This window comes from Nansenia antarctica (genome assembly GCF_963989245.1).
Source record: "Nansenia antarctica genome assembly, chromosome: 6".
NCBI classification, from domain to species: Eukaryota; Metazoa; Chordata; class Actinopteri; order Argentiniformes; family Microstomatidae; genus Nansenia; species Nansenia antarctica.
The window spans coordinates 31337892-31364365 of record NC_137676.1 but is presented as its reverse complement, the minus strand read 5'-3'; the positions used below and the strand labels follow the sequence as shown (position 1 = coordinate 31364365).

Genomic DNA, 26474 nt, shown 5'->3' with positions numbered 1-26474 from the left:
TCTAAGTATTGTTGCTTGCATAAACATACAAACATGATAATATAGGCTAAATTAATTTAGTAATCATTTGTAATGTGTCACAGTGACCGTTGGATGTCCACCGTCGGCCACCGTAGATGGAGGAAGTAACAGTTCTGTTTGAATTCTCGGCGTGCTTTTAGCTAGTTAGCCACAAGCTAGTGAATAGTGTCTATATATATTACACATACGTGCTCAGAAAGAATTCACAATGAATGTTCAGCCTTCAAATCCGAATAACCCGATTGTGTTCTTTGATGTCACTATTGGAGGACAGGTGAGTAATCTTAGCAGCATCGGCTACATAGATATTGGCATTAATAGCGTGTTAGCCAACCACAACATCTGCTGTAGGCAACCCAACAACACCACACATCTAGACAACTAATCTGATACTACTAGTTATTTGGCGCTCAACAAATCACAGCTATGTATATCATTGAATAAGTCATTGCATTCCAACAACGCCTTGCTTGGTTACTCAGCTTGAACATGAATCCGTGCGTTTAGCTAATGTTATCGGCTATGTGTCGGTGGTTGCGTGGTCGCTAGCTTGCATCAATATTTAGCGAAATAAATGCCCTGTCTTGTCCTCTAAAAGCATCTGAAAGTCCAAAATACGGCTTGGTGTCGACAGGTGTCCGTCGCTATGTGTAGAAGTGTGCAACATGTGTGTCATGACTCACTGGAAGTTACGGCCATGTGTGATTCTCTGGCTTTTCTCCACTGTACTCAACAACTACTCGGTGCATGAGATGAGGATTGTTGATGCAGTGGTTTGGAACTACTGTATGATTTCCAATGTTTCTCAGTTGCCTCTGTGAAAGAAACCCTTTAGATTTCATTCCGAACCTTTTTGGGTTCCGTGTAGAATCCTCTGTGAAAAGGGTTCTCCCACAGAAACAGCCGACCCTATTAGGTTCTGTACAAGAAGGCAATGGAGCCAATTCAATTTCAGTAATTCCCTTACCAATTTGATCTGATCATTATGTTAGCGATTTGTTAACAGAATGACCAGTTATCACTTATTCATTCAAAGTACGTTGATATCAGTGAAAACGCTACAAGTATTTGATAGGTCTGAGTCTACCTATAGACCTACTTCTTACTGTATTTAGGTAACTAAAAACTAAATAGCCTACTAACTTTCACTATCGTTGCTCCTCATGAAGCAGGGAAATTGGAATCTTACACTTGTGCCAAACTAAATACAAGAGTCTATACGTGAACATTAGTGAGGTTTCATGTTTTTTTAAATACCTTTTTTCTTATGATAGAGAAGATGGTTGAGAAATGTGTTTCTTACTTAATTCCTAACAAGTCTAAAGTCTTAGCTTTCATTTGACACCCAATTTGATATGCTCTGATGATGTTGGCCTCATGGGTCCTTTTACACGGATAGATACAATGCCTGTATACAACGGATAGGCCTATGCTACCATGCTACTGCCTTAATTGTGACGAGATGGTGTGTCTTGGTCTGGATCTCAGTCTTGGGTCTTGTTTTTCCATATTAAACTGGTCCTGGTCTTGTTGTGCGGTCGGAGAGGCGGGCTAGTAACCAGGAGTTTGCCAGTTGGAACCCAGGTGACATACTGTATGACATTGTGTGAGTCTTAGGGAGTGTGAGTCACAGGAAGGTTGCTGGGATCAACGGCTCAGATGCCATCCACTGCCCCTGAGCAAGGCACGTAACCCATCTGTTCTGGGGCACTGCATTGTGGCTGACTCTGTGCTGCTTCCAAACTGCCATTACACATGTACATGTGTATAAAGGTCTATAGTATGTCTCTCAGGTTGTCATACATGTGTACTATAAAGGTCTATAGTATTTCTCTCAGGTTGTCATACATGTGTATTTAAGGTCTAGTATGTCTCTCAATTTGGGTACTGTGACAGCATATGACAGTGGCTGGTGAAAGTTGGACCAAGTCAGCAAGTATTTTCTATTTTTATAGATAATGAAACTGCAGATTGTATCAATCGAAGGGAGCCCAGACTGTAGTCTAAGAGATGGGTCGTTAGTCTACACCGGATGATAGGCAGTGACACTGCCATTCTGACATGGTAGGAAGCTTATTCCACAAAGACAGAGACTAGCTGCGACCCAGCTGAGAGACCAGTACGTCCTTGTAGAGATGGAGGTGCCAGAGGTGGAAGAAGGATAGTCGTGCTGGGGATTTGGGGACTGACCATTGCTTGCACACAGATACTGGCTGTTCCCTTCACTGCCCTGTAGGCTAGCACCCAGGGTCTTGGATCTGATGCGAGCTGCTACTGGGAGTCAGCAGTAGCAGTGGTGTAGTCTATGTGAAACGGCAGGACTACGCCGTATACCCACTACTAAAAGCCAAGGATTTCCATATACCCACTTAAAAATGTGCAAGGATACGTAACGGCGTTGTGACAGAACTTTCACACTTTAATTCATAAAATTCACTCCGCCTGTGTTAAGAAGCACTGACTTTTGGACCATTGGGACTGACTATAGCGTCATATACCATCAACGGGGGGAGATGCGACATGAAATATGTCAAAATGCAGCACTATCATGCAGATCAGCCTTATAACATGTAATGTCAGAGGGGAAAATCACAGTATACCCACTAGAAAAAACTAGACTACACCACTGAGCAGTAGTGATCCGGCCATCTGGAGCACGAGGAGAACTCCCGGTGTGCTGGTCGACCTGTGGGCTGTGGGGCTGGTGGTAAAGAAAGATATAGCCTATATATAAAAACAAATATTTAAAAAGCAACACAATGCAGCCCACTGCTCCATGTCCCCTGGAGTGTCCATTCCTCCTTTTGCGCAGCCCTGACCGCCCCCCCCTCATGTTTATTTTGAAAAGCAGATAGGCAAAGATTCTAACATATGACACTGGAAAAGTGATGTAGGTGAACAAGTGGGAGTTAGGAGCTTTGGTTCTTTATAGTTTTGATTGAAGGTGTACATGCTACTGAGATTTGCATCAAAATTGTAGAGAGAAAAAAGCACACTTGTTTTATATGACCAGGAGATGGAGCCAACATAAGCTGTAAAGCCTGGTCATGCCGTACACTTGTTTGTATAAATGTGGTACAATATCTGGCATGAACGTTATAGGTGTGTTTGATGTAGGCTAAATGTTGCCTGATGTTTGACATGGCAATTACAAAACAGTTGGCATAATATTAATTTGATATAGCCTAAATCATCTTTAATTTTATTATTTAAGGATGTTTGGAAAGCATAGCTACTAGACACTAAATTAGGCTAATCAGTCCTCCCACAAGGTCACTTTACAAAAAGCATTCCACATATTTGGCCAAGATGTGAACAAGATGTTATAGGCCTAGGCCTACCACTACCACACATACGCTTGAGTTATGACACATCTGCACACAATGATTCTTTATTTAGGCTAGGGGTATACTTCTGCAACCTTCTGAATAGATTAGACCTAGGCTAACATTAGACTGAAAACTGTTGAGGAATGAAGTTTCATAGAACAGGTAATTCAGGATACAGGTTATGCAGCATTGATTTAACCTGGCCTCAGAGTGTAAAACTGGAAAGACCCGATTCAACCCACTACTGTTGTTCCATCTTAAAAGAGATGATATCAATTATGAGTGAACAGCATTATGAAGGTTATCTGTGCTGTCTGTGGGTGTGTGTGTTTAGAGGGGAGAAACACCTGAAACTCAGTGATCATTGACATTTATCGTACAGCTGCCTTTTGTCTGTAGGCCTTATTTTCTTGTTCTCTTTGAAGCCAAAGACATGTGTCAATCAAAAACTGAACTGCAGGGTGATGAGGAGGCAAGAACCTTTATTCTTTCCAGTTCTGCAAAAAGATTTAATATAGTAGACATTTAAACATTCAGATCTACAGAAGTCAGTAACAGGAAAATGGCTCCTCTCCTCGGCTTTCTCAGGTCCAGATACCGTTGAAATGTTCTTAGAAGAATCCAAAAGGAATACAGGGTCTTGCAAGAGTCTGATAAAGCAGCACCTCCTGCGCAGCTCCTGTGCATTTAGACAGAATGCATCCTCCTAAGGACTCTCTCATGCCAAATAGTGTCCACCTGCCAAAATGTGTCCCAGTGATGTAATCAGGTCTTTCAATCGCCATGACGGGTTCGTTGCTATGCCAACACTAGCATTCTGGCGTGCTAATTTCACAAGTAATTCGCACGCTAATGTTACTGAGTTTTTGCTAGTTTAGCAAATAAACTCACATCACATCAGCCAAAGTAGTGATAGCCTAAATATAATTCCATAACTGGATATTACTTTGTTTCCAATCATAGCTAGCTTCTTACGTATTTACTTATCATCTCACAGTCAGCAGCAGAACCGCTTTTATTACATCTTACTGTAAACAAGTACAATTCTTTGGTTTTGGTTCCTCAACATTGACATTGCAGCATTCATATACAGGGGAAAAACACAACATTACACAGTATTAATAAGCAATGTAAGTAAGCAAAAAAGTCATCCCACAATGACGATGGAAAGTGGTAATTTCTCAATAGTGCAAAAAAATACGTTGACAATGACACAAAATGCAATACAACACAATACAGCACGGCAGTGAATCAGTCCAACGGTACACAAGTAATCTAGTAGTGTGCAGTAGCCATACTACCACAATATGTTTATTTCCACAGTGTGCGTGGGGTTGGCTATGGAGTGGCAGTCCCTTGCATCTTCACCACTTGTTTACGGTCCAACACGAAGTCCAGGATCCAGTTGCTTAGGCTAGGGTCGATGCCTAGGTCCCTGAGCTTGCTGTCGAGTCTGGAGGGGACTATGGTGTTGACTGTTGAATGCTGACATCTAGCTGCATGCCAGTCATTTCACTGAACTATTACTATTACTAGTAAGTAGGGCTGGGTATCGCCACTGATTTCCCAAAACGATTCGATTCCAATTCACAGCTCCCGATTCGATTCGATTCCGATTCGATTTAGTTACAATATACATTTTCCTTGAATATGAAGAGATTCTCAGAACTAATGCTATAAATGGTTCAAGGAACCCTATAACATGTAGCATTGTTAAACATATCAATGTTTACATTACGAATTGACTCCAAAGCAGTTACATGAATGTACTTCTTATTGGAACATAAATGAACATCATTGACCAACATTTTGCTAAATCAGACACTACAAAAAGTGCTTTTTAACGTGCTTTACTGCAGCCAGTGTAAATAAAGGGGCTACAAACATAGCCTATCGGTAAACAAGACATCACATATCCCTCAGGACTGTCTCAACAGTGGCGGGCGGTGCATTTCACACCTAGGCCTTCAGTGATGTCCGACACATTCCTACCTGAATTATTCTACCTCTTAATACCATCGTTATGACGCCATGGCTCTAGAAACTAGACAGAAACACAGTATAACCGGGCGTTGCATCACCTTAACATAGTCAGACAAGTACAACAGAGTTATATTAATATTTCCGAAGCATTTTTAATCAATAAATCCGCATTTACAATGAAGAGTGTTAAACTAACATCTTTAAGATCGCTACATTACCCACGTCTGTCGTCTCGTCCACCATAATAGCGACAAAGGGTGCCTTTTTAATCTCCATTTTGATCTCTTCTCCCATCACTTTAGCAATAGCAAAAATCAGGTCGTTTTGTATTTTGCCTGACGTCCCAGTAAACACTTTGTTTGTGGACAGGTGGTAATGTAAATCTGGGTTGTTTTCAGCCAGAAAAGAAAGAAGCTCAACGTAGTTTCCTCTGTTTGTGGACTCGGCGCTTTTATCGTGTCCCCTAAATGAAAGTTATTGTTTACCCCAAAACAGGACACAATCGATCAGTATTATCGATCAGTCAACGAAAGCTTTCGTTGTTGAGCTCCGTTTCCCTGCGCACTTTCAAAAGTTTCACATCTACCGGCATAGTTACGCATCTCAATAGTGAATATCAATAGTGCGTATCAATAGTGCGTATCCAATCAAAAGACGTGCTGGGTGCTGACATCATTGAGCCTTACAGCAGGCGCCGTTGTTGCTTTTGCTCGCATCTACGTAGGTTTACTAGGTACGCCACAGGTTTTCTCGTTCCAACGTTAAGTTACAGGTCGTATCCGCGGCACCGTTTAGCGTGCAGGCGGGCAGATTTTGGAGCCCCCTAGCAACACATTTTGATTGGATAAAAGCTCTAACATAAAGGCCAGCCCTCCAAATCTCAATCGGAGACTGGAAGCAGCGCAACCAAGAGGAAAGCTATGAAATGAAGAGAATAGACTATGGGGAATCATTAATACATATTTGTGGAAAAAATATATTAAAATAAAATGTATATTCTGATGATGTTTAGGCCAGCAGAGAAGGCCTTGCTGGCCCTGACGGCACACCACTGTGTCTCAAATAGCTTATTTGCATAATATATATATATATATATACAAAATAAAAATGTGCAAAACTCAAACGAAAATAGTGCAATAGATGAGGGTATTTTGGGGGACAAAAAAACACATTGTAAACCATAATGTCCATGAAACTAAAGCCCTTCATTACTGCTTTCTCACTTTTTGGAGATTGGAAGATTTTATTCAGGAATAAACATAATTGGAAAATCAATGATTATTAAAATACTGTAGTATACAGTAACAATAAGTTAGTGGAAACACCACAAATCTACGGAACCACTTATTGAGGCATCACCCTGACGTGAAACATGGAAAAGAGGATCCGAAACAAGCCTCGCTGATAAAGTGGCAAGTGATTGTCAGGTACGAGTCCATTGCTCTGGATGTCCAGCTGTCACACGTTATGGCAACTCTCTCTGCTGGCTGGAGTGAAGTTGCGATGTCACGTTTCACCTGCGCGGACATGTCTGGGACTATCACTTCACTCAACTGTTTGCGTGTCGGTAACACGTAGCGTGGTTCTAGTACACTGACGACACTGACGACGCTGTAGTAATTTGTTGGGCACGCAGAGAATTTGATTGTAATTTGCAACCAAACGTCTTTATCAGCGAGGCTTGTTTCGGATCCGCTTTTCCATGTTTCACGTCAGGGTGATGCCTCAATAAGTGGTTCCGTAGATTTGTGGTGTTTCCACAAAATTTAACCTCCACTGCGCACAGCATATGGCTTTGCTTTTGTCCTGCTCATCTCTATCGTCATAATTTTTACATCCAAAATGCACCCAGACATCTGCCTTTAAGCCTGGTCGTTGCGAGAGATATGATAAATTCTTGTAGCGCGAGATCTGGCCACGAGATCTCGTTGCGCGTTGAAGCTGCAAGCAGAAAAAAAAAAAAAACATGAAAGATCGATCTCGGGATTTATGAATCGATAATCGCTCATTCAATGAAGATCGATTCAGAATCGGGAAATCTATTTTTTTTTTTTACCCAGCCCTACTAGTAAGTAAGTAAGCTAGCTAGCTATGATCTGAAACAAAGTAGTATCCAGTTATGGAATTATCACTATGTTGGCTGATGTGAGGTGGGTTTGTTGATTAAAGGAGAAACAACGAGCGGTAGAGTTTACTCAGAAATGTCCGGAATGGGAATGCTCGCATCAGCATAGCTATGAACGTATCATGACGTTCGAAAGACCTGATTACATCACCCAGTGGACACTATTTGGCATGACAGCTTCCGCTCTACAGATAAAAACAATTCTGGAATGTGATTGGCTTCTCCAAAAAACAAGAGGTGTGAACTAGTGGTCTCTGACTGAGTCCAGGAGAAACGCCTTTCCCTAACTGAACTCAAAGCAGCAACAACCCATCACCAACACAGATTTTGCCAGACTCATTAGTAGAGCCCCTCAGTCTAGGCAAGCGAGACTACACATAGCCTGACTCAAACATCCAGGAAGGGGTTTCTATCTTTGCCTGACAAGCTGTAAACAGCCTTGGAGAATTTCTCTTGATATTGAGAAGCTTCTATTCCTCTACTCAAGTGCCAGAATGTGTGCCAAAGACAAAAGTCTTCCTGGAGATCACTCAAAGGCCCCTGCTGGTCACTCTTGAGCCACAATACCATCGCTTCCCCTAAGCTGTTGGCGCATTCTAACCACAGAAGATTGACATTGATGTAGGCGGGGACTGCAAAGTCCAAGAGTTGGCAGGCAATGGTCATGATCAGGTACGGCATCCACGATGTAGCAATGCACAGAGTCAGGCTAATGTAAAGAAGGGGGCTTTGCTGTTCTGTGTCTGTCCCCAGTCCGCTCTCCTCATCTCTCCTCTGTGGTTCGCGTAACTTAGTGCAACCGAGGAGCAAATCGCTCTGCAACGTCGGGTGAACTTTGTCCCTCTGTTCGGACAACCTATAGGCCTCCCTGAGCCACCGGGGCAGTTGTGTACAGTGGAGCAGCAGTATGCAGCCGATGGCTACGGAGAGCCCAGCGCAGAAGTAGACGACCAACATTGAGTCCTGCACCTGGCACACAAGAGCCTTCCTCCCTTCACCGTGTTCAACCTCCGTCAGGTCGGTGACCGTTGAGCCGAAGGAGTACACGCTGGCCAGCACCCATACCAGCAGCACCAGGGCATAATTCCATATGGCGCATGCATGGTAATGCAGCTTGGAAGCGTAGTCCAGTAGCCCCAAGCCCAGCATGGGTAGGGGCAGCGCCGCGTACACCGCCGAGGCATGGGCCAGAATGAAGCACACCGGCACCGGGGAGCCAGCAGGCCCGAGGAGCCACACAGAGGCCATGGCCCACGTCAGCGCCACATCGGCCAGGAGGACGGAGAGGCCACAGGCGCTCATGAAGGAGGTGTGGAGACGGCGAAAGCACTGGGCCAGAACCAGCCCGTCCAGGCCCGTCTTGAAGAGCAGGAGGATCAGGTACTGCTGAGTTTCGTCTTCGCGGCAGCTCCCTTCCCCGTCCCAGTTCTGCAAGATGGCCAACATTTTGCTGCTGCTGCTGTCCAGAACCAGCGGCGACCCGGAAGTGATCTAGATGGTCTGGGATGTTTCACCGAGTATCACCATGGGCTGGAAAATGCTGTGAAAGATAAAGTGGAGATGTTGGCAAACAATTCTAGTGTTCCCACAGTGCAATGCCACCAACCCCAAATGTAAAGCAGTAGGCTATACCTGGCAAGTCTGAGGGCTTAGTCATGGGTTGATTATTTTTTTTCTTCTAAACACCATGACTCACCATTTGTTGTACTTTTCCTTCACTTACCACATACTGTAATAGTTCATAATGTAACTCACCACAAACTTGGCACAAAAATGTTTTGCTTGTTTAGCAACTATTTGCATCGGCTTAGCTTTTAGTGTGAAAACTCCGCCCTGTTCCATTTTCATGAAAAATTACCATGACTCCCACAAATATTGTATATGGCAGGCACGTAGAGGACCCCAGTCCACACCCTCACAATAATCTTCCTGCCAAAATTCCAGAAGGGGGCGCTATTACTATCTATTATGCCTTATTGTCTGCAAATTGTCTGGATTTCCTCAAAGGTGAAAACTACGGATGCACTATACCACTTTTTTCAAACCAGTAGGCCTACTACTTTTGGGAACTTGCTGATACCGAGTACTTAATAATACCATTACAGTTCTAACAATGACTTAATTTTCATCAGCTGTTCCTCATTTTCTGACTTTAACAAATTAAACATACATGACTGACATTTTAACATTCAACTTTGTTTTCCTGAACAAACATGTCACTGCCATACATTTCACTTAAATATAACCTGAAACACATTCAGTGTATTTCAGTACTACACAACATACAACTGTAGCAGAACAACTGAGATATGTACACATATATGAATGTTATCTTGACACACACACACCCACTTACCGCCATCGCAAACACACCTACAGAACCTTATCTACGCAGTGCAAAAAACCACAGTCCCCGTCTGTGACTGATATCTGCTCTACCGTATCAAGGGCATTGACATTTACGGGCATTTAGCAAACGCCTTTGTCCAAAGTGATATTATTATTGATATTAACGTCCCTGCTGTTTCCTCTACTAATGTACCGTCCAGGACTGACACTCACCACGTCGGTCTCTCGGTGTTGGAGTGTCCCGTGTTTCAGACGATACAACCGTTCTTCATGTCGGGGAGCTCAATATTCCCAGAGCCCGCTTCTGCTCGATGAGAGACTGTAGTGTAGGGTTGGGCGGTTTACAATTTTTTATACCGTTTAACCATCCCCAAATATTTTTGCGGTTTACGATTTTACCGTGGGATTCGATATTGTGGGATTTGATGGAGCTGCCAATTTCAAATGATGAATTTGTGACAGGTGCTGATGAAAGGTGGACCAAAGGCCTGTCTTTTCCGTGAACCTGCTTCGAACACTTTCCACGAGCAGTGCTGAAAAATGCGCTTAAAATAAATAAATAAAAACAGTGCTAAAAATACTTTTGGTTCGTAATGAGACTGTCGGACAAATTGTGAACTATGTATGGGAAATACTGCCAACACTCACCCAAGTATGAAGCGCAGAGCGTGTTACCGCAAACGAGTGCTGTGAATTGCGTATCCTTCTGAGGAGAAGCGTTCACGTGACACACAAGTTGACAGTTGCAGTAGAGTAAATGTATTAATGTAAGTGAATGTAACATTAAATATGTATGCTAGAGATGCATGTACTCACAAAACTAACATTGAGATTATGCAGCTGGTTATGTTGAATATTAATTAATTAATTAATATAATTGTCAAACATGAAAATTAAGTATGATACTAGAAATATTCATGTAAAGATAGAAACTTAAATTGTCTTTGACAAAATCATAGATTAGAGTTGCTCTGAGTCATGTGACCTACTAATACATGGTTTTGTTATTCTTGCGTAGCAGCACATAGACTAGTAGTGTCATAGATCTACATCAGTAACCATAACAAAATGGGATAATTGAAAAAGTACACTGCAGATATAATAACAATTCGCCTACAAGTGTTTGAAGGCAGTGAGTGCAGAAACGGTTTAATCCCTTTTACCTAAATGTATTATAATGTTATTTTTGCTATTATTTGAACACTAAGCATACCTCTCGTTGGTTTAGGGTTATCCTGGTCACATGGTTTGACATCCAGTGGTGTAATCAACAGTTGTAGGCTAGATGTATCAATTAAGGAGCAGCTCTGGTCAAAGGTTTCCAATGAAGGCTGTGAGATGTTTGGCCGTCCCATATCCAATCACACCCCACTTTATACAGCATGTGGCCTCCCTCCTGTGAATGTGTCAAGCTCATTACCTGCCCAGGCTTCCCTGTTGGAAACTGGCCAGTAAGACACACCTTTTAGGCTACATTCTCCCTTCTATTGAGTATTCTGTTCAATGCCTTCCCTCAAGCCTTTCTCCTTCTGAGTGTCATGTCTTAGTATTGTGGTTAGACAAGTTAGCATAGGGTGACGATTTCACCAGTGACATCCTTGTAAAAACTGTTGAAATTCAGTGGCCAGGCAGGTTTTTCAGGAACATAAGCTAAGGTAGGGAACAATATTTGAGGCAACACAGGATCATAACAACCTTGAAGACTGAAGGGTTATTCTAGAGATCCATTAGATTTAACATTAAACTATGTTGTGTAATAATCATCTTCCATTGTCAGTAATCTAAATTAACTCAGGAAGAGGCTCCAAGGCTGTAACTAGTCTTCAGTGTAACAGAAGGTAATAAGAGATGGGCTACAATATATGGGACTCTGTGATGGAAGAAAACTAGTATTCCTGTGTAGGCTACACACTATGTCCAAAGTCTTACGTCTGTTCTTTAATGCTGGTGTTCATGTATGTTCATAGGCAGTATACTTTAACAAATAGACTGTGTAAATATAGGGTTCATTGTTTATTAGATTAGATTAGATTCAACCTTTTATCATTGCACACAGAAATGCACAAATATTTGTTTTGCTCTAGGCACAGGGTCCGCCATAGTCAACGCCCCTGGAGCGATTAGGGGTTAAGTGCCTTGCTCAAGGGCACAACAGCAGTGGAAGGCACCTTAGATATGATGCCAGCAACCCTCCAGTCACCAGCTCACATGCAGCTCCCTCCTGATCCGGGGATCAAACCAGCGACCTTCCGATCGCTAGCTGGCCCCTCTAACCTCTAGACTACCTGCCTCTCTAACCTCTAGACTACCTGCCTCTCTAATCTCTAGGCTACCTGCCTCTCTAACCTCTAGACTACCTGCCTCTCTAACCTCTAGACTACCTGCCTCTCTAATCTCTAGACTACCTGCCTCACTCACCTCTAGACTACCTGCCTCTCTAACCTCTAGACTACCTGCCTCACTAACCTCTAGGCTACCTGCCTCTCTAACCTCTAGACTACCTGCCTCTCTAACCTCTAGACTACCTGCCTCTCTAACCTCTAGACTACCTGCCTCTCTAACCTCTAGACTACCTGCCTCTCTAACCTCTAGGCTACCTGCCTCTCTAACCTCTAGGCTACCTGCCTCTCTAACCTCTACACTACCTGCCTCTCTAACCTCTAGACTACCTGACTCTTTCTATAGCAGTAGGCGAGTTGTAGCATGTACACTACCGGTCATACATTTGAGAACGCCTCCATTTTTCCAGTTTTTATTGAAATTTAGCTCAAATGCAACAAAATCAACAAATCACTCAATAAGTTGAATTGAGTCCATCTTAATACAAGGATAATAGTTAATGTAATTTTGGAATTAAAGTCTTTGTTTTTATAGGGTCTTATCTGTGAAAGATACAGATTTTTTTTTCTTTCTACACTCTAAACTATTGGTCGTGGAATCACAACTCTTAAGTTGGTGACCAACAAATGATGCAGTGTTGAATGCCTCATACTTGTGGAAAACGGGATCCACAACCGGACATTACCACATTACTGTATACTGTTAATTATGTCGATAATGGAAAGCAGTTGGACTCCTCAAGGGCCATAAGCAGCTAATGTGTAGTTAGTGTTCAGATTTCTTAAATAGAGGTAACGTAGTTTGGGTCGGCCCTAGCCTAGGGCAAGAAGCAGTTAGGGTGTCATGGGGCCAAAGCAGGTGTTGTTGAGATGGCAGTTTATGTTTCATTTTGAGTTTCTGTCTGTCGCCCTGCGTAACTGTGTTGACTTTAAAGTGAACATTGACCTGTATTGTTCTCTGCATGAGGTGGTTAAAGGGGAAATCTGTAATTTGTAACATCATTTTTAAATGATATATGGCCTAGCCATTGATTCTTGCATTGAATCTAACTTGTAAATGCCTCATGAGTTCAGCTGTCTTACCCCATCAGAACCAAACATGCTTTTACTCTCCATCATTTGTAAACTATAAAATTGTACAAACAAAAAAACACTATGGCTTCAAAACATGGTTAAAACTATGATTTTGATCTCATGGATGGTCAGTTCTTGCATCCATAGCTCTGTCTATGACAATGAGAGTGGTTCCATTTCTCCAGCCCCCATCCCTCAGCTGTTAACCAAAAGAGTGTTGAGGACTTTTAAAGCACTTCTATTCACATCAGTCAGCCTTTCAACATGTCTTCCACTTCATTATGTTTCTCAGTCACACAAACCTAATGTCATTCAAATTCAGTCTACTGTTTTCAAGTTTTCAGTCTACTGTTTTCAAGTTTTCAGTCTACTGTTTTCAAAACAGTTTTTTCTCTTACCTGTTGCTTGATGTCGACTTGCGCATTGCAGTACACTATAGAAAGAGACCAGGTCACAAGTGGTTAGCATGTCTCCTGCCCATAGAGAGAGACTCTCGACATAACCTACATAGCAGGGAGTTGGGGCTGACTGTTGGTCAGTACAGTACTACTGGGTGTGTGTGTGTGTGTGTGTGTGTGTTGGGGGGGGGTGCTTTGGGGACAAACAGTTCTTTTCAGAGGTTCTGGGTGTTCCACTGCCCAGTGACAGCCAGGGATGCGTACGGTTTATTCCTTCTATTGTCGTCCACACAGCGGTAGTGGGCGGCCTGTAGGCAGAGACCCTGCCCAGTACACCCACACACACTCATTATGTACTCAGTACGATAGATTACCAGGACAACCATTCTCCTCACACCCACCCAATAGGGGTGAGGCCCCAGATGCTGTATGCATATGATGACATTTGAATGAGGTACAAGAAAAGTGTGGAATTGTTATATTCTACAGCCTGTTACTGTTGTGATGTACTTGTCAGTAACAAGTGAGTTGTGAGTAGCTTCGTTGAAAAATCATTGAAAGTGAATTAATTACATTGTTGGTAACTAGGCCTGCTTTATAGCAAATGGTACCTGCAACTAGGGATGTCATGGTGAACTGGTTCTATGGTAAACCACCGTGAACTGGTTCTATGGTAAACCACCGTGAACTGGTTCTATGGTAAACCATGTCATACCAGACCATGTCATACCAGGGGAATGTACGTCCTGTAAAGGCCAGTTCAGATCAAAGATTTGCAATGAATCGTCTCGAAAGACCTACCTTGTCAAAGACCTACCCTGTCAAAGACCTACCCTGTCAAAGACCTACCCTGTCAAAGACCTACCCTGTCAAAGACCTACCCTGTCAAAGACCTACCTTGTCAAAGACCTACCTTGTCAAAGACCTACCTTGTCAAAGACCGACCTTGTCAAAGACCTACCCTGTCAAAGACCTACCTTGTCAAAGACCTACCCTGTCAAAGACCCACCTTGTCAAAGACCCACCTTGTCAAAGACCCACCTTGTCAAAGACCTACCTTGTCAAAGACCTACCCTGTCAAAGACCTACCCTGTCAAAGACCTACCCTGTCAAAGACCTACCCTGTCAAAGACCTACCCTGTCAAAGACCTACCCTGTCAAAGACCTACCCTGTCAAAGACCCACCTTGTCAAAGACCTACCCAGTCAAAGACCTACCCAGTCAAAGACCTACCCTGTCAAAGACCTACCCAGTCAAAGACCCACCTTGTCAAAGACCTACCCAGTCAAAGACCTACCCTGTCAAAGACCTACCTTGTCAAAGACCTACCCTGTCAAAGACCCACCTTGTCAAAGACCTACCCAGTCAAAGACCTACCCTGTCAAAGACCTACCCTGTCAAAGACCTACCCTGTCAAAGACCTACCCTGTCAAAGACCTACCCTGTCAAAGACCTACCTTCTCAAAGACCTACCTTCTCAAAGACCTACTCTGTCAAAGACCTACCTTCTCAAAGACCTACCCTGTCAAAGACCTACCCTGTCAAATCGCTGCAAAGTGCAGTTTTAGAACGTAAGAACGTAGCTATTTCTCTTCAGCGAATCAGGAAACGGCACAGACAACTACTTGTTTCAATCGATCTTAATTAAGGACAAAGTTAGGTAGTGTAACTGCAATAACTGTTAGGCCTATACCTTGTTATTATGAGGTGAATATAGGCTACCAATTGACAGTTGAACAAAAGGTAACCAGAAGTTGCTGTTTACTACACTGCCTCTAGACTCATCATAAAACTCATCATAAAACGACTAAAGACTTTAAGAAACAGTCTATGGGTCCAGATGATGCTGTCAGTATGGACTGATACTATACTGCTACAGACCCATGGATAGATGTCGAACCCTGAGGGGGGTGGAGCCTATCACAAACCAGGGTCACTATGTTACCCAGCAAACCGTGATCAATTATGTTTTTTTTTGTTATTAGCCTAATTAATAAAGCTGAATGTAAATAGTCAATTTCTCTGCTTCACTCTTTTTTTTCAGGAAATTGGAAGAATGAAGGTAGAACTCTTTGCTGATGTGGTTCCTAAGACAGCAGAGAATTTCAGGTGAAGGAAAACTATTTAATTAAAGTGAAGAGACACACGAGCTGCTCCAGAGTGGTGTTCTACTATGTGTTTATGATATAAGGGGGTTATAGCTGGGATCATGATATCTCTTTTCCTAGAAACTACTAGGGGTGCAACGGTTCAGTTGGTCCATGGTTCGGTATGAACCTCGGTTTTTGGGTCACGGTTTTCGGTTCGGTTTCAGTACGTGTTTTTGTGCTACTATTTGTGCTACTATTTATTTACAAACTGCTACTTTACTTTATTTTGCTTATACTTATGGAACTTTAACATTTAGACACATTCCAGAATATGACTGGTATATTGTATAATATAAACAAATATAAATATGTATAAACAAAAAATAACAAAAACACTTTCAAATGTGACACTAAGCTTTCAAATGACGTGTCATACATTGAAATCCGAAAAAAGATGACGAAGTTAGACTCATTTGAATGTTGTTAGACCTCAAGCACATATAGGGTTAAACTCTCTGTCATCCAGGAAACCAGAAGCAAACGCTGCTAACAGCTAGCGGCTAACAAAGCACAGCACTACGAAGATCTAACTGTATTTTAATAACATCACAACATGCTGATAGAACATCAACATGCTAAAAACACATAACTACACATAATTAGATGATCACACAGTCCTTTTGAACACATCCTAAAACTAATGTATATTTACAAGCCATTTACTAAACCAATAGCCGATTACCGATAGCCTCCGGACAACAATAACAATGAATCAATTCCACAAAGTATACATATTAAGAGAGCTATTTTGAGAGCTATTTTGAGAGCTATTTTGAGAGCTATTTATAGCGGTTTCACGTATGCGAGTGGTTTACGGTTTCACCAACTGCAGTCACAAATGTGCCTCTTAGGCTTGACGACTGGTATAGGAAAGATAGAAATGAAAGTAAAAATGCACTTTAGCTATGAGAGCTGTACCAGCTGTAGCCCATTGTGCGCATATTATGCGCATATACGACACGAGTGAAGCATTTCTGCGACACGCGTTTCTGTTCAGTGTTTTCATTCCCTCATCGCTGTATTCAATGCCAATACCAGAATGAATGACCCCACAACGCAGATTTGTAGCAATCCGGGGCTTCCTCAAACTGTTGCCATGTTCTCAACTCCACTCGCCATGAACAAACATTTGAGCAAGAAGCAACTGCGTTCCAGACCAACTCCACCTCTGACTTTGAATGAAACGCAGGATAAACCGAAAACCCGCACGGTTCACTAGTGTATTGAACCGTGGAAGGCGAACTGAACCGTCCGTAAAAAAACGAGAACCGTTGCACCCCTAGAAACTACATACATATCAGTGGAGCCTCCTCCATAGAGGTGGAGGAGGCCTGGCCTCCCCAATAATTTGAGAGAAGAGAGAGAGATTTAAAAAAGCAATAATTATATTTTTTATCAGACACACAACATACAATTCAGAACAATACTTCATCCATTTCTAATATTTATCCTGCAGAACAGCACTCATACACGCGTGTGGCGGAAAAAGGTACTACACGGAGGCCAGGCCTCCCCTAGGAAAGTGGTTTCTCATAGAAGTCAATGTAATGCAATTTTTTTCATGGCAATATGTGATTGGCCAAATCACTGAAAATGGGCGGGCACAGGAGGCCTGGCCTCCGTGTAGTACCTTTTTCCGCCACACGCGTATGAGTGCTGTTCTGCAGGATAAATATTAGAAATGGATGAAGTATTGTTCTGAATTGTATGTTGTGTGTCTGATTGACATAGTGTTTGAGTGCTTTTGACATGTCATTGATTGTATGTAGTATGTTGTGGTGAATGTTGTGAGCCTGAGCAGAAGGGACAATAGCTGCTGCAGGCGGACCAGAGATTCATGCCAATTGTTTTGTTTATTTGATGACCCATTGTGCAGGCAATAAAAGCTGCTTCATCCACCATCCTGAGAGTGTCCCAATCCCTTCAGTACCGCCAAACACAAATTAATAATTTTTAACAAAGACAGATAAGAAGAACAGGGAACATTCCATCGCGAGTGAAGCGAGCAAGCGGAAACATTTTTGGCCTCCTCAATTCTGGAAGTCACCAGCCTCCACTGATACATATTGTAGATATTTTAGTCAGAACCACCTAATGAACCTTTAAAATGTGTTTCAACTATAAGCTGTGAGGAAAATGATGGCGGGATTTAGCCCAAGGCCAGGCCTCGAGTTTTTATTGAAGCTGCAGCAACTCCAGAACCAGCCTTTAACTACTAGGCCTACTATTAGTTGGTGGTGAAAATTGGTACTGAAAACTCATGAATTTGTTGTGCCCACTTTATCATTATCATAGCTTATCTTATTATCATTCTTATCATATCTTCATTAACAATCATCATGTTTTAGTCATGCATGCACACTGGAACATCCAGGGAAATACTTTTGTTGTTGTTGTTGTTGTTGTTGTTGTTTGTTACACAGAGGTGATTAATGAATAATCAAGTCCTTGTTTTTATCTTTGCAGGCAGTTCTGTACTGGAGAATTCAGGTAAGTCGAGCCCAAGCACATTGGCTTACTTACTTTAAATTGAAAGTACATGTATGAATTGGCTATGAGAGGCATCTTCAATACTCTTCTGTAACAATGCAATATCACAAAGAAGGATTTACGTTGGTCTTCTTCAGTTGCTGTCCATAGTAGGCTATACTCCCCAGAATTTGATGTCAAATACTCCAAAATGGGACAGACCTATTTTTGTCTTATGTATCTATGCCAACTCTTTCCTACAGAAAGGACGGAGTCCCTATCGGATTTAAAGGCTGCACATTCCACAGGTATGGTTGAATGGGATGATAGGATGAAGTGTATTATACTTACATATTTCACTAGATAGGCTATATACTGCCGAGTGTACTCACATATTTTGCCTAGGTCTGTTACAGAGGCATAATATCCAATTATCTTATCAACAATCATAACAATAGACCATAACATACAGACAGAACATACAACTGAACATGCATACATGGTCTGGACCGCTGACCTGGTTGGAAGTCGCCAGTGGATCCTCCGATGGCCGTGAAAAGTGGCGTCTGTTTCCATGGATTATGGTAGACTGCAAAACAACATAATTAAAGCCTATGATTTGAAGTGAATTGATACGATAGTTGGATAATCAGATATTCAGCCTCTGTATACCAAATCTGGGCAAAGTACGCATTTTAATTTAGGTGAAAAACTTGAATTGTGCCTGATTTGGCACAATAGAGGTAAAGGAATGATCTCAGAAGTTTCAATATTTGAAACAATTGCAAATGTTTATTTTGCAGGTCTGCTGTGTGCAGTACTACAGGTGCAACTCAAAAAATTAGAATATCGTGCAAAAGTTCATTTATTTCAGTAATTCAACTTAAAGGGTTAAACTTAGATATTATATAGACTAATTACATGCAAAGCGAGATATTTAAAGCCTTTATTTGTTATAAATTTGATGATTATAACTTACAACTTATGAAAACCCCAAATTAAATATCTCAGAAATGTTTAATAATAATAATAATAACTTTATTTATATAGCACTTTACGTCAAAGTGCTTTACAAGTACAATAGGTAAAAAACAACACATTTTAAACAATATAAAAACAGCTATTTCAATTTTTAAAACACACAATTTCGCACCACAAATATAATAGGTAAAAACAAAAAATTTAAACAAATTTAAAAACAACTATTTCAATTTAAAAACACACATAAATTACAACAGCACAAAAAACAGCCTATGACATGTAGACAACGCAGAACAGGTGGGTCTTTAGCTTATTTTTAAACACTTCTACTGATGTCTGATATCAAGTGGAAGACGGTTCCAGAGAGTTGGTGCCCGGAAAGAGAACGCACGCTCACCGATTGTCTTTCTTCTAACCCTAGGAATAATGAGCAGGGCAGAGCCTTGTGAGCGCAGAGCCCTTGAGGGCACATATGGGACGAGAAGGTCCTTTAAATAAGAAGGAGCAGTGCCATTTATAGCTTTGTAAGTTAGCAGGAGCAACTTGTTGTTTAATATTACATGAAATCAATAAGAAAAGGATTTTAAATACAGAAATGTCAGCCCTCTGAAAAGTATAATCATGCATATGTACAATGCAATGAGTCTATATAATATTTAAGTTTAACCCTTTAAGTTGAATTACTGAAATGAATGAACTTTTGCATGATATTCAAATTGTTTAGTTGCACCTGTACATATCACATTTCAAGTTTATTGAAGTTTAAAAGGTGTTTCGCACCTGGTCTCAATACATTGTACAATAGACACACACGTACACACAAACACACACAATATAACAATATACACACAGGCCGGCAACAGAAAAACTGGCATTTCGCCCCGTCAAAGTTTTCTCAGTGGATTATGCACGTCTAGCCTCTACTCTTGCCATTAAGCTTTTGGGCCATGCTGAATTTTGGCCCAAATCCAATATGGCTGCCCTAATAACATTCAATGGAGGTTCGTTCACCTACACATGTAAAACATGTATGACAAAAGACAATGTTCAGAGTTGTGCTCTATACAATGCCCTCAATACAATACAATAGGTATTGGGACAAGGAAGGATTTTTTTTCTTGTTTTGGCTCTATAGTACAACAGTTTGATATTAAACAATTTCTATGAAGTCAAGTAGAGATTGTTTTATTTATTTTTTATTCAATTGTTCATTCTTCTCTTCCTATGCTCACTCTGTGGTGCTCCATAAAATTTGACATTCGCTGCATTCAAACCGTATAAAATAAATATAGGTTTTTTTGGTCGCGAAGCACCTACAATAACAATACAGAACTACAACATTGGACAATATGGCCGCCAGACGTGACGTGATTTCCAACATTTCTCGCAAGTTATCCTTGAGTCCAGCAATTTCTTGGCTGCCATATTGGCCAATGTTGCAGTAAATTGTAAAATGTTGTAAATTGATTTTGTAATTGATGGTCATTTGAAATGTACATTTATGATCTGTTTTATGTTTGTAAAGCAGGGCCTCTCTGAAAAAGAGACTTTGGTCTCAGTAGGACCTAAAATAAAGGTTTGATTATAAAAAGAAAGAAATTCTTGCTTGGCATATAGCAGCGGCTGCAGCATTTTATGGAGGTTTCACAACCTATGGGCCCTGAAAATAACACGAAAGTTGTATGTAAATGTATGTAAATGGCTTAAGAGGACTTTGTCAGCGTTAAATAACATGGAAGAGTCTGTGACCATCATATGGGAAGAATGAACATTACGACAGGAACCACTGGGGTAGCTGTTCCAGAGTGATGAATGATAGAAATATAAACATATTGAGTTCAAGCCGTCTGAAATGTTTCTTTTGCTTTTTCTGATAGGGTAATTAAGGATTTCATGATCCAAGGAGGTGACTTTATGAATGTAAGTAATACTATTACTATTGCTATGGTTTCCGACTGATTGTTTTGTCCAAGCCATTATTGACAAATAATTCGTTTTTTCAATTAATAGTACATTGGAAGTTGACTCTATGTTAGTTTAGCTCATGCCTATAGCTGGCAGCTATTTTTATTTGCCACGTATTTGGCCCTGCCTCTCCAAACAGCCAATCCATAAAGATAGTTTACTCAAGTGGATGTCCCATGCCTCGGCAACGTATATATTTGCCTTTCTAAAGCCCAATTTATACTTCTGCGTCGAGCCTACGCAAGGTTCTCTCCCAATTATAGTTCTGCGTTGGTCAGTCTGCGTCCCGTTGGTCGGTGTACTCATAGCGGCATAATAGCGTTTTTTTTTGTTATGCTTGTTGTAAAGAAAATGTCTATAATGCATTGAAATGACATTAAACTAAGATAATAAGATGGTTATCATCATTTTTCAAATCTTTATTAATAAGTAATACGAGAGAGTCGGAATGTGACGCTACCAAGCGGACCAATCACAGTTCTTATTGATAACTTTACATTAAATGTCTATCATCATCCGCTGTCAAACGCCACAGGTAATAATTTATTTCTAAATAAACAGGATTGTACATCTCGTAAATGTGATTCGCGCTCCTGAAATGACATTAAACTAAGATAATAAGATGGTTATCATAATTTTTCAAATCTTTATTAATAAGTAATTACAGAAAAGGTAAATTACATTTCTGTCATGGCTTCCGCATTTAGCCCTACGAGAGAGTCGGAATCATGTCGGAATCATGTGCTACCAAGCGGACCAATCACAGTTCTTACGGTCTGCGTAGGTATGCCGCGTAGTTACATTTTTGGTGAGGTGCGCGAAAAGCTACGGCGTAGGCTACGGGCCTACCCAATAGAGATGCTGTGGAATGACCTCGAGAGCTGTTTACACAAGACATCTTAAGAATATGGCTGTGCTAAAACTGTTCTGTAAGGAAGAACGGTTCAAACTTCCTCCTGAACGTGGAGCAGGTCTGATCCACAGCTACCGGAAGCGCTCGCTTGAGGTTATTGCTGCCAAAGGAGGTTCGACCTGTTATTAAATCCAAGGGTTCACTTACTTTTTCCACTAGCACTGTGAATGTTTAATGGGTGTGTTCAGATTATAATTGTTTGTGTGTTATTAGCTTATGCACATTGTGTGTGTCTATACTTGTGACTTAGATGAAGATCAGATCACATTTTATGACCAATTCATGCAGAAAACCAAGTGATTCCAAAGAAGTCCACATACCCTTTACTGTATATAACTAACACAATCACAATTTCAAAGCCGACCTATATGACACCATTGATGCAGTTTAACAGGCCTGTGTGAACTGGTTGTAATTTGCTCATCTCTCCCCCTCTAGTGGCCATATTTTGAAGTACATGTGAATGAAATGACCGGTATCTTGTTACAACTGTATGCAGTATGTTGTTCACTGCTGACTGGTTCCCAGCCGTTACCTCTTGGCCTTGTGTTTCATCTGTAGGGTGACGGCACAGGTATCTGCAGCATCTACAGAGGTCCCTTTGCAGATGAGAACTTCAGAATGAAACACTCTGCCCCTGGCCTACTCTCCATGGTACTGTACCTTCATCTGAAGAACAACACACACTGCCGTTCAAAAACACAATCTGGATACGGAAGGCAACAATCAGCATGTCATTGATCCATATACATGAAGTGGACTGTTATATACATGAAGTGGACTGTTATATACATGAAGTGGACTGTTATATACAGTATATGAAGTGGACTGTTATATATATGAAGTGGACTGTTATATACAGTATATGAAGTGGACTGTTATATACAGTATATGAAGTGGACTGTTATATATATGAAGTGGACTGTTATATATGAAGTGGACTGTTATATACATGAAGTGGGCTGTTATATATGAAGTGGACTGTTATATATGAAGTGGACTGTTATATACATGAAGTGGACTGTTATATATGAAGTGGACTGTTATATACATGAAGTGGACTGTTATATACATGAAGTGGACTGTTATATACATGAAATGGACTGTTATATACATGAAGTGGACTGTTATATATGAAGTGCCCTGTTATATACATGAAGTGGACTGTTAAAACATGAAGTGGACTGTTATATATGAAGTGCACTGTTATATACATGAAGTGTACTGTTCTATATATGAAGTGGACTGTTCTATCCATGAAGTGGACTGTTCTAAAGCAATGTCCCAATATGCTTTTGTAGGCAAATAGTGGCCCCGGAACCAACGGCTGTCAGTTTTTCATCACATGTACCAAATGTGACTGGTTAGATGGGAAGCACGTGGTGTTCGGTGAGTATGACATGTTTTTTGGATCAAAACAAAGACAGTAAAATAGTGCACGTTTCACACATGGTATATTTCATTTGTATATATTTGTATTTTACATTTCAGGAAAAGTGGTCGACGGCTTGCTTGTCATGAGGAAAATTGAGGTAAAAGTGCTGATTTGGAAATATCCAGATGATGTTGTCCTGGATTATGGGGTCTTTATCTGGACTAGTAATGAAGTACACGACTAACTTGTAATATCCGCAGAAGTACTGAGGTAGATGTGTAAAGAGAGCTTAATCTAATGAAATCTATAATGAAATCAACATTTATGGCTGGTTTCACAAACCCCTTTTAAGACTACTCATCGAAAATCTCTACTGAGTACTCCAGGGGGGGTATTCCATCAACGTTGCTAAAGGAAAATCTAGGCTTATTTTGATAAATCTCGCGAGATTTAATAAGCCTGGATTTTCCTTTAGCTACGTTGATGGAATACCCCCCAGGCGTAGGCTCAATAATGGTGAAACTATCCCCATGCAGCTCCTAAAACCTTGATATTGGAACATGGTGTGAGAATATGTGGTGCTAACTGCTCTGAACTCTCCCCACAGAACGTCCCCACTGGCCCTAACAACAAACCCAAGCTCCCCATCTTAATCTCCCAGTGTGGGGAAATGTGACCCCAACTTTCCATCCAGGATGACATCATCATCTTTGTTTGTTTCTTTTTTTCTTTTCTTTTTTAAGAAAGCCGCTCAACCAATCGTCTTACTGGAATTAGTGACTTTTCTCCTTAATTTTCCCTCACTAGAAACCAATCTGTTATATTTTTGTAAATTGGATGCTGTTTATAAAATGGAGAATTCCTGTTTGTCCAAATGTGCCACAGAGGATCTGATGTTTCAATTAGGCAGGTAGAATTGTGGGTCAGTTGGGAAATGTTTGTCACATCCTGCTCTTAACAGTACACTTTGTGTTCTCTTAAGTCATCATTAGTTTTCATCATAATGTAAACTTTTTTTTTAAATGCAGATATCAAGTGAAATTTCAAATTACAATTCAGTAAACTTGAACATGTAAACAATACTGTTCTCAATTCATTTCTCAAATAATGCCTAAACACTATGGGGAATTAGACTTTTTTGTACAGAACCATTTCAGGTTGCCTTTTTATAAATGGATGATACTTGTGTTTTGTGGTCCAGCTCTCTGTTTTTTGTAGTTAGTAATGGCGGGTATCAACTGTTGTTTGGTATATCCTCCACTAGCAATGCAAACAACAAAACATTGGTGTGTTCTCCACCAAATATGAACAACATTGTCATTTTCAACATTCTTTGTGGCAAATTTACAATAAATGCTCATGTTTTTGTTAACTGTTGTTTACGGTATTCTCATTTACTATGACCTTGAACTGGTTCTGAACTTTTTGACCAGCAAAGGTTTGAGATACAGTACAATCTCAAAGAAAGCATTCTTTCGTAAACCAGTTCCTCTCAGTTGCTGGGTTGCAATTAGTATCTGTAAGGGAAAATACACAGACTCATGATCAGAATGGCCGATATGTGCTGCAATGGACACAAAGAAAATACCACTGTTTTGGTATAAAAATATAATATTAATATATATTATATATAAATATAATTGGTTAAAACCAATATGATGGTATGTATTTTCTTTTCAGGTGTACACATGATTAACAAATACGCTTCTTGATGCGTTATTGCCCTCTTCTGGGAAGGACGCTACATTGTGTGATAGCTAATCAGTGAATCATCAGAAGATAATAAAACAACACAAGCTGTCACTGTGTCCCCGGTGTCATACAAGCCTTCTGGGAATGCCCTGACTTGAATCTAATGTGGTGGAATTTGGCACACCCAATTGTTCACCTACATCAGTGAGGCCATTGTAACCACTATACACCAAACACCATGGCAATGTATCCAAAGGAATAGGGAGAGCCTTTCCTGGAAAGTTTACTGTTCCAAAGCCCACACTCCACTGCCAAGTACTCACTGCTGAACTTACATTTGCTTCTTATACCAGCCTCACATACATACTATCTGACCCAAACCCCTCCCCCACCAGCTCTAGCTCTCGCCTTGGACCCTGTCCCCCTGGCACAAAAGAATCCTTTCAGATGGAACTCTGCTCTCTTATGGAAGCAGGAAGAGTTTTGGGGGCTTGGTGGGAGGCTTTCTGGGGTCAATGTTAAAGCCTGTCTTTGTGTGGGACAACAGAGCCCGGCCATTAACAACGAGCTCTTCACACATCAACCAGTACTCATAAACAGTGCCAGCGGAGCATTAACATAACAAAGGGTGTGGGGGTGTGTAGCTGTCTCACACTCAGGCTCTGGCTGTCTGGTCTACCGGCCATGGAGGTGGATCCTCTCAATTTGGGATTTAGTCCAGGGACTATGATAACATTAAGAATAATGTCATTTGATTTATGAAATTAACTGCCACATCATTATTGCCAAGAAATTCACATACTCCTTCTATTATAATAGGATATTATTATATATCTTTAAAACAACTTGTTAAAACTCAATTTCACAAAATGTTAATTGCAATTGAAGAGATGTGCATATTATTATTTAGAGTAATTGTAATGCATGGCCAATATTTGGGGAATACACACATACACTGTTGGCACTCTTGTGTTGAAATGGTTTTTAGCATAGAGGAAAACTTGAAATTCACAAGAGCACCCTGGTCCTGGTACCCTATTATTCCTATTCTCTCTTCTCAACCCACAATCATTCCAGTGTGGGAATTTTGTCCAGCAAGGAAAGCCTAATATAAATGTGTATCTAACCTTTTATCATTCAACTAAAGGTTACCAAGGTGAGTTTATTGCCAAAGGGTGTTCTTTATTAGATATTTGTATTTCTCTGAGCTGGTTATTGTGAAGGATAGAGTAAAGGTGAAGTGTAGGGTTAATCCTGAAGCAGTGAAGCAGCATTTTTTTTCTCTAACAACCAGTGCCATATTAGTGCTGT

At 40.9% G+C, this 26474-nt stretch overlaps 2 protein-coding genes across 2 annotated transcripts; one reads left to right on the top strand and one right to left on the bottom strand.

Moving 5' to 3' along the window:
• Window positions 1-143: 143 nt before the first annotated feature.
• ppih (peptidylprolyl isomerase H (cyclophilin H)) lies at window positions 144-24882 on the top strand. Its single transcript, XM_080533737.1, has 9 exons — window positions 144-295; window positions 15663-15727; window positions 18235-18258; window positions 18501-18545; window positions 21096-21138; window positions 22658-22750; window positions 23398-23485; window positions 23588-23628; window positions 24079-24882. The coding sequence occupies exons 1-9, from the start codon at window positions 230-232 to the stop codon at window positions 24145-24147; spliced, it is 534 nt and encodes a 177-aa protein (XP_080389863.1). The 5' UTR covers window positions 144-229; the 3' UTR covers window positions 24148-24882.
• On the bottom strand, window positions 7846-8904 carry LOC308159623 (uncharacterized protein; the record flags this gene model as incomplete). The annotated part of the gene is made up of 1 exon (XM_080533443.1): window positions 7846-8904. One exon carries the CDS (start codon window positions 8902-8904, stop codon window positions 7846-7848), a length of 1059 nt encoding a protein of 352 aa, XP_080389569.1.
• Window positions 24883-26474: the final 1592 nt, after the last annotated feature.

Coding starts and splice junctions, on each gene's coding strand:
- ppih (XM_080533737.1), top strand. CDS start 230: ATGAATGTTCAGCCTTCAAATCCGAATAACCCGATTGTGTTCTTTGAT. Junction 18,259..18,500: donor TTCTGTACTGGAGAATTCAG/GTAAGTCGAGCC, acceptor TCTTTCCTACAG/AAAGGACGGAGTCCCTATCG. Junction 23,486..23,587: donor TGGGAAGCACGTGGTGTTCG/GTGAGTATGACA, acceptor TTTACATTTCAG/GAAAAGTGGTCGACGGCTTG.